The sequence below is a fragment of the Eleginops maclovinus genome, chromosome 1, assembly GCF_036324505.1.
Source record: "Eleginops maclovinus isolate JMC-PN-2008 ecotype Puerto Natales chromosome 1, JC_Emac_rtc_rv5, whole genome shotgun sequence".
Classification (NCBI taxonomy): domain Eukaryota; kingdom Metazoa; phylum Chordata; class Actinopteri; order Perciformes; family Eleginopidae; genus Eleginops; species Eleginops maclovinus.
Window position 1 is genome coordinate 27155496 of NC_086349.1, and position 14260 is coordinate 27169755.

The 14260-nt window shown below is 43.2% G+C and overlaps 1 protein-coding gene across 1 annotated transcript in view; it reads left to right on the forward strand.

Moving 5' to 3' along the window:
* nol4la (nucleolar protein 4-like a) overlaps positions 1-8210 on the forward strand; it is a 34123-nt gene extending 25913 nt beyond the window's left edge. The window contains exons 5-11 of the mRNA XM_063889040.1: positions 427-571; positions 2755-3035; positions 3729-3902; positions 5627-5815; positions 6819-6935; positions 7026-7203; positions 7993-8210. Coding sequence (XP_063745110.1) covers positions 427-571; positions 2755-3035; positions 3729-3902; positions 5627-5815; positions 6819-6935; positions 7026-7203; positions 7993-8210 — 1302 coding nt within the window. The remainder of the gene's footprint in view (positions 1-426; positions 572-2754; positions 3036-3728; positions 3903-5626; positions 5816-6818; positions 6936-7025; positions 7204-7992) is intronic.
* Positions 8211-14260: the final 6050 nt, after the last annotated feature.

Consider the following 14260-nt stretch of genomic DNA (forward strand, 5'->3'; position numbering starts at 1 on the left):
GTATATCAGTATGTAGCGTCTCTACTTTAAAGAGTCCTCTCCTGCTGATGTTCAGGTGTATATCAGTATGTAGTGTCTCTACTTTAAAGAGTCCTCTCCTGCTGATGTTCAGGTGTATATCAGTATGTAGTGTCTCTACTTTAAAGAGTCCTCTCCTGCTGATGTTCAGGTGTATATCAGTATGTAGTGTCTCTACTTTAAAGAGTCCTCTCCTGCTGAAGTTGAGGGTTATGTACGTTAGCTGTGAGAATTCAGCAGAGTGAATGAGTTGGTGTAAAGAGAAAAGAAGAGGGGACCCAGGATGGAGCCCTGAGGGACACCAGTGATTAGTCCGACACAGTTGTATAAACTTGCCGGTTAATGTATAAAAGTTTAAAATAGTCGCCAGAACTTGTGAAAACAGTCTCTTCCTTCTCCCCCCGTCAGGATGACAGCTCTCTGAGCAGCGAGGACATGATGAACGGAGTCGAGTCCACATGGGTCGCCTCTGATCCGCCTGCAGTGCCTGAACCGAGCCCGACTAACGGAGAGAGGGTCAGCAACAACACGTCCGCCGTTAAAGAAGAGGATGGTAAGACAAACTGTTTCCTCCTTTTTTAAAGTTATATTTACATCTTATCTATAGCAGATACCCACCGTCTAAGCTAAAGGTGGCTAATGTTGGGCTATAAAGGAACTACAGCACGGTCACATGACTTCACGTCACCACCGCTAAGCTAAAGGAGGCTAATGTTGGGCTATAAGGACTACAAGGTCAAGACTTCTAACGACAAGAAAGGCGGTCAATGAGCTTAAAGGAACACCACGGTCACTGAACTAAGCAACGGCTAATGTTAGGCTATAAAGGAACTACAGCACGGTCACATGACTTCACGTCACCACCGCTAAGCTAAAGGCGGCTAATGTTAGGCTATAAAGGAAACTACAGCACGGTCACATGACTTCACGTCACCACCGCTAAGCTAAAGGCGGCTAATGTTAGGCTATAAAGGAACTACAGCACGGTCACATGACTTCACGTCACCACCGCTAAGCTAAAGGCGGCTAATGTTAGGCTATAAAGGAACTACAGCACGGTCACATGACTTCACGTCTCCACCGCTAAGCTAAAGGAGGCTAATGTTGGGCTATAAAGGAACTACAGCACGGTCACATGACTTCACGTCACCACCGCTAAGCTAAAGGAGGCTAATGTTGGGCTATAAAGGAACTACAGCACGGTCACATGACTTCACGTCACCACCGCTAAGCTAAAGGAGGCGTGATGGCGTTTAGTCGTCTCATTTAGACGTCTTGTTAGCAACCACTATTTTTAAATCCACCAGTGGGGGATTTACTGACGTATTTCATGTCGGAGAATAAAAATCTCTTCAGCTTGTGTTAACAACAGACCTTATTTTAGGCTAATAACCAAAAACATGTTCAGAAAACCATTGACTTCCAGATGACTGAGCCGGAAGTGCTAATGTGGTGTATTAAATCTGTTCATACAGTTAGTTACTCTCTGAGGTCATAGAGAGCGCAGAGAAGATGTTATTCAGGGAGAAGGGGGTGTCATAAGAGGTTGCATAACAGCATCTGGAACATGTCAGGGGGCACCATGGTTGAGTAAGAGAAAGACATGTAGGACGAGAACACACATCTCTCCTTTGGTCACGCACACACTTTTTCTCCTATAAATTGCATGCACAAAGAGGGCTCTGGGAAGTTCCACAATTGGCTCTGGGATCCTCGTATTGCCCGTGTTGGTGTATGATACTATGCTGTTGTAATAAACCTTATACAAGCTGGTGTCTCCGGAGACTTCTTCATCATCTTCACAAACATCGCTACAAGATATACCTCACTGACATGCTAACTCATTCCTGTAGTTTGAGAGAAGGGTGCAGATCGGTGTCACACAGGAAGAGTTTGCCCTGTTCTCAGTGGATCCTAATCCAGAATAAATCCACTCTTACATGAAGATGGGGGGGTGGGGACCCCCCTCTGTGTCGGGGTTTACAGAAGTGGGACAAAGGCCTTCACAGATTAGGATAGAAGAGACACAGATACTGATGCAGTATGTGGTGGGAGTATGCAGGAATAAAACATGGATATAAACGGGGTTAAAGTGAACGCTCCCCCTCCCCCAACAATCCCTCCTCATTTTCATCTCTCTACTGTTGACACTAAATATATATATCATCCATTTAAGAATGCGTAATCCAATTCATATGTCAGAGGAGATCAGAAGCTCCCCTCTACTCACGGAGAGACCAAACAAAACCAAAACAATAATCTGAGCTGGAAGAATGTGCGGGAAAGTCTCTGAGTCACTTTTCGTTTGAATGTTTGAAACCCTGTGTCCTTAGAAATGCAAACATTAAAAAGCGAATACACAGGTAGTCCACATGCTACAGGTAGTCCACATGCTACAGGTAGTCCACATGCTACAGGTAGTCCACATACTACAGGTAGTCCACATGCTACAGGTAATCCACATGCTATGAGAAGTCACGTGTAAATACAGTAAAATGATCCAGGTGTACGTCAACAATCCCAAAACCCGGTGGAAAAATCCCATTGGGTTTTTGTCCAGTTAGCATGTAGCGATTCTAACATCCGGGTCGTAACGTCGTCACTGCACCGCTCTACTGGTTTTGACAGTTGACCCCAATACTGGTTTGCACCCCCCCCCCCCCCCCCTGCAGAAATGATGCTTTTCTCAGTAAACAAACCCCCATTAACGACGTCCTCTGCTCCCCCCCCCGTCAGACGATGACTCCTCAGAGAGCGGTAGTGCCACCGGGCTGCCGGCGCTGCCCCCCCCCGAGGGTCCGGCTGTGGGTGGGAACCCCGCAGATGGAGGGGAGGTGACGGAGAACGGGCTGAACGCCCCCCTGGACTTCAGCACCTCCTCGCCCTCGTCTTCCTCCGAGGATCAGCAGCCGGTCAACCTGAGCGACAGACTGCAGCCGGCGGGCGGCTCGCCGACAGAAGCCTTCCTCCCCGACGCCAACAGGAAGTACCCCGTCAAGACAGAGTACAACAACAAGGTGAGGGGTGTTGTTGTTGTTGTTGTTATTGTTTTTACACGTTCTGTTCTGATGCTGCGTCCGATGGTGCTTGATATCCAGGTCTCACTCTCTGAAGGTTTATGTTTGGTCTTTAAATTGCAAAAATGATTCTGATTTAAAGTTCATTTCTTAATGTAAAGCTCCATAGTGCTACTAAGGGTCTGTGTTGATAGGGTTAGGGTTAGTAAAGGAACCACTGGGCCATGTACAAATACTCCATTAAGTTAAAGTCATGCATTGAAGGCGAAATCATGCACAGGTGACGTTTGGGATGATTTAGCTTTTTTTCAGAAAACATCCAAATGTTGATCCTTATTTTGCTAAATGTGTCAGTAGATTTCTCCTAAATTCCCCCAAATGTTGGCAAGGGACGTGCAGGAAGGATATAAAATAGTTAAAATGTAAAATATCGTGTAATAAAAAGTCTTTCTAAGCAAAGCAAGTTCATTTGAAACGGAATTAATCTTCAAAAACTCAGTTCTTGGCTTCTGATTGTCCTTTTTGGGTTACTCTCTACTCATATTTTGCTGTCAAATGTGCAACGTTAGCACACAGTAGCTGAACGGTTTAATATCTGATCATTTATCTCCTGTCTTTGGCTTTGGTAGAAACCGTATGGTATGTTTTCCTGATATTGCGCCACCCTGATTCCTCCCCGTCTGTCTCCTTTAGTCCCCGCCTTACAGCTCAGGAAGCTATGACTCTGTGAGTATGAGCGCCGAGGACCTGACCTCCGGTCGGGCGCAGATGATCGACGAAGACGACGACGATCACGACGAACACGACGACAGTGACAAGATCAATGACGCCGAGGGCAGCGACCCCGAGAGACTTAAGGCCTTCAACGTAAGAATGACTCTGATTACACTTGTACGAAACAGCACTGATAACCCAGGAATTACAGCTCTGAAATGGTCTTAAATTCAAATGGTTTGAGAGGGAAATCCTTCCAATGATTCTTAAAGTTTGGCTAAAAAGAAAAACGTTCCCAGACATTTTGAGATTTATGACATGAAAATCTTACTGAATATTCAAGATTTTCCCGTGAATTTTAAACTCCGATTTATTTTTGTTTATTCTGTCAGATTTACAGCTTAGAAAAATCTAAGAATATATTCAAGTGTTTTTTGTAGATTCTTTACTTTTATTTGAGTACAATTTTAGTTTTTCCAGCAAAGATTTGACTTTTTGTAATAGTTTTTTTCCCTTAATCCAGTTTTTTATAAATTAAAGATTGGAGTGAAATAACGACACATAACGCCTCTAAGTGAACAAATATGTCCAAATTAAACAGATTAAATTGAAAATGGACCTTTTCTGCTACATTAAGCATTTTAAACCCTGCAGAAACATTAGTATAAAGTGTTCAACTGAGCATCGCTTTGCATCTGGCATTTTACTTACTATATTTTATTTTGAAGGCTCTGGGTTGCTCCGTGTTTGAGTCCCATGCCCATCATCAACCAACAAACCTTTGATAAGTGATTTAATTCTTCTCCGAGTTATGCAAACACCACAGCAGATACACAACTATTGGTACCTGTTCTCCTCCAGAGGAGCAGGCGATCCAAAAAGGCGTTTAGAGGATAAAATCAGAAGGACTTTATTAAACCAACCTGGAAATGTTTGAAAAATAAGAAATAAACGAAGCTGAAGTGTAGAGACAAACAGAACAGAGACAGACAGAGCAGAGACAGACCCAACAGAGACAGACAGAGCAGAGACAGACAGAACAGAGACAGACAGAACAGAGACAAACCCAACAGAGACAAACCCAACAGAGACAGACAGAACAGAGACAAACAGAACAGAGACAAACAGAACAGAGACAGACAGAACAGAGACAGACAGAGCAGAGACAGACAGAACAGAGACAGACAGAGCAGAGACAGACAGAACAGAGACAAACAGAACAGAGACAGACAGAACAGAGACAGACAGAGCAGGGACAAACCCAACAGAGACAAACAGAGCAGAGACAAACCCAACAGAGACAAACCCAACAGAGACAAACAGAGCAGAGACAGACAGAGCAGAGACAAACAGAGCAGAGACAAACAGAACAGAGACAGACAGAGCAGAGACAAACAGAGCAGAGACAAACCCAACAGAGACAGACAGAGCAGAGACAAACAGAGCAGAGACAAACAGAACAGAGACAGACAGAGCAGAGACAAACAGAGCAGAGACAAACCCAACAGAGACAGACAGAGCAGAGACAAACAGAGCAGAGACAAACAGAACAGAGACAGACAGAGCAGAGACAAACAGAGCAGAGACAAACAGAACAGAGACAGACAGAGCAGAGACAAACAGAGCAGAGACAAACCCAACAGAGACAGACAGAACAGAGACAGATGATTAATGATTATTGTATGATTGATTATTCTCCTTAATGTATGTCTTTATAAATTGAGGATATTATTATATGTCTGCTCCCAGTCCGATGCATGAGTGAACAACAGAGAGAGAAGCAGTCCTGAATCTGAGCAATGATCCTCTCCTCCCCCTCCCCCATCCCTCTCTCCATGTTTCTGCTCCACATCCCCTCCCCCTGTCTCCCCCCTCAGATGTTTGTGCGTCTGTTTGTGGATGAGAACCTGGACCGCATGGTTCCCATCTCCAAGCAGCCCAAGGAGAAGATCCAGGCCATTCTGGAGTCGTGCGGCCGGCAGTTCCCCGAGTTCCAGGAGCGATCCCGCAAGCGCATCCGCACCTACCTCAAGTCCTGCCGCCGCATGAAGAAGAGCGGCTTCGAGGTAGAGAAGGACCCCCGATAATAAAACGTTACCTGTGCTTATGACACACACATGGTGGAGACGCTCAGAGGGTTTTGTTTGCTGTTTTATTTTGAAAGGTTTTCCCTCCTTGTGTCTTTTCTAATTTTACTTCCTGTCTTTAGTTTCCCTCCTGCCTGACTGCCTCATTGTTGTCCCCTGTTGCCCTTGTGTTTCTCCTCCCCTCCCCAGCTGTGTCTTGTCTTGTGATTAGTCCCTGTGTGTTTAGTCTCGTCTGCCCTCTGTGTTCCTTGGCGTGTCGTCGTCATTATATGGTCGTCAGTCCCTTGCTTGTCGTTCCTGAATTTTCCAGTCCTGTTGATTCCCAGTCTGTCCTGCCTCCCTTGACTTCCCGGTTTGTGTCCTGTTCTTTGTTGTTTGCTTTGGAACCCCGTCCTCGCCTGCCCTGCTTTCACTGCTGCACCTGGGTCCTGTTATCGAACCGTGGGAACCATGACGGCTATTTTCAGAACATTTTAAAAATCCTAATGCAAAGTGCTGGGGACAAAATCAAGAGACATGTCCCCAGCGTCCCCAGTATAAATGATATCTTCATACTGTACCATCAGAGGTAGAATTTATTTGCTTCATTACAATTTTGAGGTACTTCTTGTACTTCTTTACTTTCTGCATTTCAAAGGCAAATATTGTACTTTATAGACGAACAAATTAGGAGAAACTGACCCGTTTGCTGTTTTGAGTGCTGAAGTGCAGCCAAATGCACAACTAGCTTTAACTTTGAGCTGTGTTATGATCCACTGTTCGATAGATTAAATAGAAATACAGTAATTTCACAACAATGTCCTCTCTCCTATGGAGCGTCTTTCAGACCGTGGGAAACGAACCCCAGATATGTTTGTGTTGTAGGGGTTGGTGAGTCTTAGTGGGTCGTCTTATTTCTCCATTTGTGGGAGGATTCCCCGTAAAATGAGATCTCAATCTCAATAAATCCTCGTCCTTAAAGTGCATGAACTCTCTCTTCCAGATCCGACCGACTCCCCCTCACCTCACCTCGGCGATGGCGGAGAACATCCTGGCCACCGCCTGCGACAACGAGACCAGGAACGCTGCCAAGAGGATGCGTCTGGACTCGTACCCCGCGGTGAGTATCACAGAGCTTCACCCTGCAGGGATTCAGAGGAAGGGGCTCGGATGCATCTTTGACTCCAAACTTGTATTTCCTCCTCCCCAGGACGAACCGGCCACCGGAGACAAGACGAGCTCCAGGGACCCGGCCTCCGTGACGCCATCGGGCTTCACCATCGCCAGCGCTGCCTTCGCCCAGGAGCAGCTGTTCACCAACGGAGGCCTGAACTACAACCTGCGGTACGGGGGGGTGCAGCCCACCTCTGGAGCCACGCAGACCAACGGTGAGCAGATTCAGCACACTGATGAGGCCGATCAAGAGTATTCAAATACAGGGCTGTAATTAAAGGGGTGGTACAGTCTCTTACTTAGAGTTATGAATCAATGGAAGTCAATGGAAGCTGGCGGATGATCCAAAATACCACAGACTTTAGAAAAAGATGTTTAGGAAAATAGTAAAAAGGCGATCAGACATTACTCCAACTCCTAATGAAGACTCTCTGGTGAGGTTTATCAAGTAAATCTAGTTTTCCGTTTGCATTTATGATATGTCAGGTTTTATTTGTTGCACATTTGCACTGGTTTTCTGTTAAATTAACCACCTAAATCTCACAGAGATTTCTGTCCGATGAAGCAGAACTCTCCTTCATTTACGTCTCCTGTATCTCTATATCTGTGAGAAACTACAAGTCCTTTGCAGATTGTTTCATGGTTCATTGTGGTTTATGAACAGATTCCTGCATGATCATATTCCCATAAGCCCCATCTGGACTTTGTCTTTGGTCCTAATTAGCTAAAGTTAGCATGCTAAAGATTGTGGAAATGCTATTTGGTGCCTGTCAGGAACAGCAGAAGTCTTGTTCCACGGTAGCAAGTCTTTAGTTTGAGATTCACATATTGAGATGAAGATGCTTCCCATGGAGTATCTTCTGTTTTCTGCGTACCGATAACACTCCCAACAGGTAATCTGCTGGAAATGCTATTTCATGCATGTGTAAAGTAGTCCTTTACTTTGAAATCCAAGGCTCCAGATGTGTCTGAATGCTCCTGACCCCTTCCCTCTGCGTCTGCAGGTCCCACAGATCTCAGCATGAAGTCTGTCGGCCCGACCTCCGCCTCCTCCAGCGCCAACAGCCACGGTCAGGGCGGTGGCGGGGGGGGAGCCTCGGCCCAGCTCAGCCACCCGGAGGTGACGGCGGTGCGGCAGCTGATCGCCGGCTACCGAGAGTCGGCCGCCTTCCTGCTGCGCTCCGCCGATGAGCTGGAGAACCTGATCCTGCAGCAGAACTGAGCCCGCCCCCTCAGAGACTCAAACGGTACCGGTTCTGACCCCCGGAGCGCAGGCTGACAAACGTTCCTTTATGCATCTGGCTCACTCTGACCTTAGTGCCCTGTTTATCTGTAGCCACTCATCCCATCCAGCTCATCCTCAAACCTCCATTCGTCTCAGGAAGCGGCGTGAAGGACCTGCAGAAACTTAAATCAGCTGTGAGCGTGACGGCTCGTTTTATGCAGGAGTTTGGACAAATTACTAGCAGTGATTTAGCTCGTTTGTACTTTTCCACAGGAGTAAAAAAGCTGTGCAGTGGCAGGGTCTGATCGAGGTTAAAGTCTCCAAACTGTGTTGTGAAATTTTGAGCGTTTGCAGACGATTCGCTGCTCAGTCCATCGACTTGTCGACCTCCACAGCTGCGGAAAATTGTGCAAACTTCACACAGCAAAAGTAGAGATAGGGTAGATAAAAATAGGAAAAGTTCCAGACATTTTTACATATTTAAATGGACCCGTCAAAGCTATACCTCGGCAAGTGTTTCCTGATGTTTAGACATGAGAGAAAAAGACTCATAATCCAACTTTATTTCAGTTATTTTACTACGAATATCACTACGATGGGCAATTTCTCATTACTCACGAAGGAAAAAGGAGCCCAGGTATGCAAGCTGAGGTGGCAGACACTTGTCAGGGAAAGATGAATATATTGTTTGAACGGGAACAAGAGGAACAAGGTGCAATATGAAAGAGATAATCACTAATGCTGACTGAGAAGCGTTTAAAAAAAAAAGGTATTTCACCAACAATCTCCTCCCGTGAAGATGTAGAAAACAAAAAATAGGAAATGATATCCCGTGCAGCATTGTAGCCGAGTTCAATGTTGTCGTTTGTCGTGATCTTTATCGCTATCTGAGTGTGTATCGGGATCATCCGTAGAGAGGAGAAGCAAAAAGGGACCTGATAGAGAAATGAGACTTGATGTTGCACGTCTTGTTTTTTACTTTAGTGTGAAGGAATCGTCCTGTGAGTGTTTTATATAAGGTGGAAAAAGGAGCACATTGAGCATCATGTGTGTGTGTGTGTGTGTGTGTGTGTGTGTGTGTGTGTGCGTGCATGCGTGCGTGCGTGTGTGTGTGCTCACCCTCTGACCTCAGCTGTGTCTAACCCTCGCTCTCATTACATCACGTCTGAAAAGAAGCAAGAGACAATCTTAGAAAAAGATGTAATCACATCACAGTTTACTCTCTCAGCTTTCTGCTAGTGTGTGTGTGTGTGTGTGTGTGTGTGTGTGTGTGTGTGTGTGTGTGTGTGTGTGTGTATGTGTATCTAGAGCACAGTCTCACTCTTTTAACGGCACAAAGTGTTTTTTATTCCTCCTTTTTTGTATTTCTTTGTGGTTCTCGGTGTACGCTGTTGTGTGAGAAGTGTTCGTGCGACATCGACCTGTGATTGGCTGAAAACATTCCCAACACACGAGGCTCACTCCTTGTTGATTTGTCAAAGTTTAGAGAGATATATTTCTGTATTTATCACAAATCTTATCAAATCTATCAGTTATCTATCATCAATCAGCTGGATTCACACGCTAAATTATCATCTTTACTTTATTTATATTCCCATGCCATGATTGGACTTGCATTGCATCTTAAATTCATTTATCTTCTGCAAGTTTGGAAGCACTTTATAGCTCAGGATTACGGTAATACGACACAGAGATTTGAGTGTGTTTTACCTCGTTTGGAGTTTATATCCGCTTCAGTTCAAACACATCGGGAGCTGAGTACTAAAAGGACAGCAGCAGCTCTGAGTCTGCTTTATTTATGAGAATAATGGAGCTCATTACAGAGGAGGGGGGAGGCAGGACCGGGATGATTTCTGTTTCATAAAGTCGGATTTGTTTCATGCATTCTGGGAAACAAACCTGCAGCAGCATCAGGCGCTCTGCAGAAAACTGACACGTTTGCAGCCAGAAAGCATAATCAATTTATGAGTATTAAAGCAAAATCACCTCCAAAATGAGTATAAAAGAGAACCTTTCTAGGTCAACTATCCTAATCATATCCAGGTTGAACTTTTTGCAGGAAGACATCAACATAATAGGCATTTTTAAGAATATAAAGCCCCGAAACGGTTTGGTTTTTTTGGTATAAAATTGATAAAATGACCCTGGAAAACAGCAGACAAGTCCTGAAGGAGTCTTTATTCTGGAGCCATTTCATTGTGCAACAGATTAGAAATCCATCCGGAGGATATTTGGATTTGCACAAATGACACAACAGCTCTAATGAGTTGACGCATAGGGTATTTAAAATGCATAAAGTACTTAAGGTGGAAACGTGTGAGATTTTGAATGCAGCTTTCAGCATCGTTGTATTGGAATTTCAATCCAATACAACGATGCTGAAAGCTGCATTTCAAATCTCATACTTTTCCACCTTAAGAACGTACTGTTGCGTGCAGTATGCAAGCAATTGGGACAAATGACTCCATTATATTTCACATTTTAACCCTGCTGCACAAAGGATCTTGGAAAAGCATGCATGCTGCAGAATGTGAGCAGATGCAGCAGGACATCGTGCTAGTTTTTGTGCATACTGCATACAAAATGAAAATACAACAATCAAATCTCGTGTGGAATTTGTCTTGCATCACAGCAGCTGAGTTTGCATTATCAACCAGCACAATATTAAGACAAAAAGCAGGGAAAGATTGAAAATGACATTAAAATCACGGTACCTTTAAGAGCCTTTAACGTGCATTTGATCTGGGATTCAACTCTGTGATTAATCTGAGGATTGCCTGCTGCACTAAAGAGTATCTCAGTCTATTCCAACTAAATCTCGAGACCCTTTATCTCCGATTCTGACACGTACTTTGAACTCCAGAACCACATTTCGTTTATGGAACAGAACCTCCTTACCTCTCTTTCTCCCGTCCTCTCCTCTGGGCTCAGACAGGCGTATGTAGAGGTGGACGTGGTTTCCTCACACGTGTCTTCCTCGTCTCCTCGGTGACTTCACGTCGTCTCGTTTTTTAAAAAACCCTCTAGCTTGCAGATGTGTGAACCCGTCTTTTATCGCTGAGCTGCTCGCGCTGGAGTTCCTGTGACCGGCGACGACCCTCTCTGTTGTCACGTTGTCGTTGTTTTTGTTTACTTTGGAGTATTGACTGGACAGTGTAATCTATAGGTGTTGATTAAAGATGCCCTGGTAGCTCGTGGATTAAAGTGGTCAGATAAATGTATAGCTGTACAAAGAGTGTTTTTTTAACGTGGGTACAGCGCTGTTTTAAAGTGGTTTGCTCGTTTTATTTATCATTTGGTGGTCTTTTATTGTTATTTATATGAGTTCAACTGTTGCCTCTCCTGCACTGATACTGACTGTAGCCGTGTGCAGGAGCTCGTACTGTAAACCTGTGAAGCTTTGTACCCCCCCCCCCCCCCCACTCCTCTGGTTTTTATGGACTCAGTGAAAGTGTGATGTTTACATGTACAGTTTTTCAGAATACTTTTGCGTTTTACTCATTTATTTTTATTCTATCCTTGTTGTTGTTGTTGTTGTTGTTGTTGTTTCATTGCATCTGAAGCTCCTTGTTGTGGCTTCCAGCGTTTAAAAAAAAAGAAGAGAGTAATCTTAAGTAAAAGGGAGCGTCACAACGTCTCAAAGTGGACCACATCGACTTTAATCAGCTGTTTTAGAAAGTGGCCTAAATGCAAAGTGCTCTGAATATTTTAGTGTCCCGGTTATCTCCCGGTCCCGGTACCTGAAGGAACACTTTGACCTGTTGTAATTCCTCCCCGCTTACATAAAAAGCCATTCCCCTCTCCTGGCCTTCGTAAGGGGAACCATAAAACTCAGGAAAAACTGAATCTCCAACTTTAATTTAACGGAAAACACCATTAGCATTTATACGAGATGTCTATTGTTTTGTACATTTATCATTGTGATTGAAAAAGTGGAGCTTTTTTCCAGTACCTGTGATTTAATATCTTTGGTTGATCCTTTTTTTGTTGGAGTGTTTATAGGTATGGATATTTATTATTATATGTGAAACAAAAAGACAAAAGAACCTGTTTCATTTGTATGTTTCATGCAAATCTGTCCAGGTGAGATTCTCTTACATATCACTGAAGATGAGGGACCTGTGTTTGTTTGGAAGTAGCGCTTTTTCAGTGTTGCATCAACGCTATGAAAATTTAAAAAACGACAAAAAAAACAACCTCCAGTGGTTCCCCAACAGCAGAGCTGCACGGCTCCTCCTGAGATGTCAGTAATTGAATAAAATAGTGCGATGAGCTATCGAACTCAGACCTGTGTGTGTCCTTATTATTTCTGTCCGAGAAATTAGAAGAAGAAGAAGAAGAAGAAGAAGAAGAAGAAGAAGAAGAAGAAGAAGAGGAAGAAGAAGAGGAAGAAAACCCTCTTTATTGTACACATTACAGCGCACACACAAAATGTAACCTTTTATAATGAAACAATACATGTTAAACAATACAAATAAAAACAGAAACGAGTAAAATAAAGTCAGCTAAAGGATCCTACAGATCGGCCCCTGAGTGCGGCTGCAAAACCATTACTCTTCAAGATGCAATCTCACAGGAGCCTGAAAGTAAATTAACTAATAAATTGAGTCAGGTTCTGCACAATTATTATTATTATTGTTGTTGTTATTGTTATTGTTGTTGTTGTTGTTGTTATTATTATATTGTTGTTTTATTTTATAGATTTTATATTATATTATTTGCACATTTACATGTTAAGTTGGTGTTTTAATCATTGGACTTTTATTAATGTTTTTAATTATTGCATTTCTATTATTTGTGTCTTATTTGGGTTTTTATTTTGATTTAATTAGAATTTTTATTAAGTTATTCATTTATTTAACAGGTATTTATATTTTATCCTACTGATTGATTTTGTCTTCCTTTGATTTCCATCAAAAACTGCAGATTCTTTCAACATTTACGTGCCTTTATTTATAAATACCAACATGCATTTATTATCATTCACCACGACTTCTGAGGATCTTCATCACGGTACTCAACGTATTAAGTAATTTCTGCAATATGTATGTTTTGATTTATTGCAGCTAAATTAAAACAGCTAATGTACATTACATTTTTCCTCTTCAAGATCAGACGTTTACATTCTTTATATATTTCTGAGTGAGTGAGGTGGATTGTCCACTAGAGGACAGCAGGACGCAGTGAGAGAAAGGAAAGCAGAGCTTTACAACCAGGACACAAAAACCATAGGATGTAGCAGCCTTATAAATCCAGCTGTCCCTGAATCTACACATGGTCCCTTATGTTGTCTTCCTATCAACTTTTGTCCTCCCAGTTTCACGACTTATATACACATAAATAATCACCCAAATTCTTGTTACACCATTTAAGGCAAATGTATTCCTGCTTATTACCAGAAGTTTTTCTCGAAAATCAAACCTAATTTCTGAGATAAAAAAGGAAAAACATTTGAATGATTTGACAAAATTGACCCCCAGAAAAACCCAGATGCTACATTTGAATAAAACCCAGGACCTAAGGAAAGTGATCATGATTATAGTATATCAGCATACATGTTATTTTTGAGCCCTAACATTAAATACAGACATTTGGGAACAGGTCAAATTCGACCCAAGGACAACAGGAAGGTTACTGACATCATAACGGTTTGTGTGTTTCCATAGTAAGTCTGATCACCTGAAGGAAGAACAGCTGGAGTCTAACGAGGCTGCAGAAACATCGAGAGACAGTCAGAGAAATGTGAAACTCCTGAGCAGATATTCAATACTTTTGTCGTATTATTGTGATACGTTTTGATTTAAACCACTTTTAAATAGCACACTTACAGGGAAGGGGAAACCTGGAAGCTCAGCAGGTGTTTTGGTCACAGGAAGTTGAGTGTTTTTCTGGCTCGGGTCGTGCAGCTCTGGGAAGTTTTACAGCTGGCTGCACAAACACATCCTCGTGTTAGATCATAAACTCTGTGCTCCTGCAGACCAGAGTCAATATTCTCACACAGAACACAACAACAACAACGCTGAGCTCATTTCACTTTCAGCGTGTTA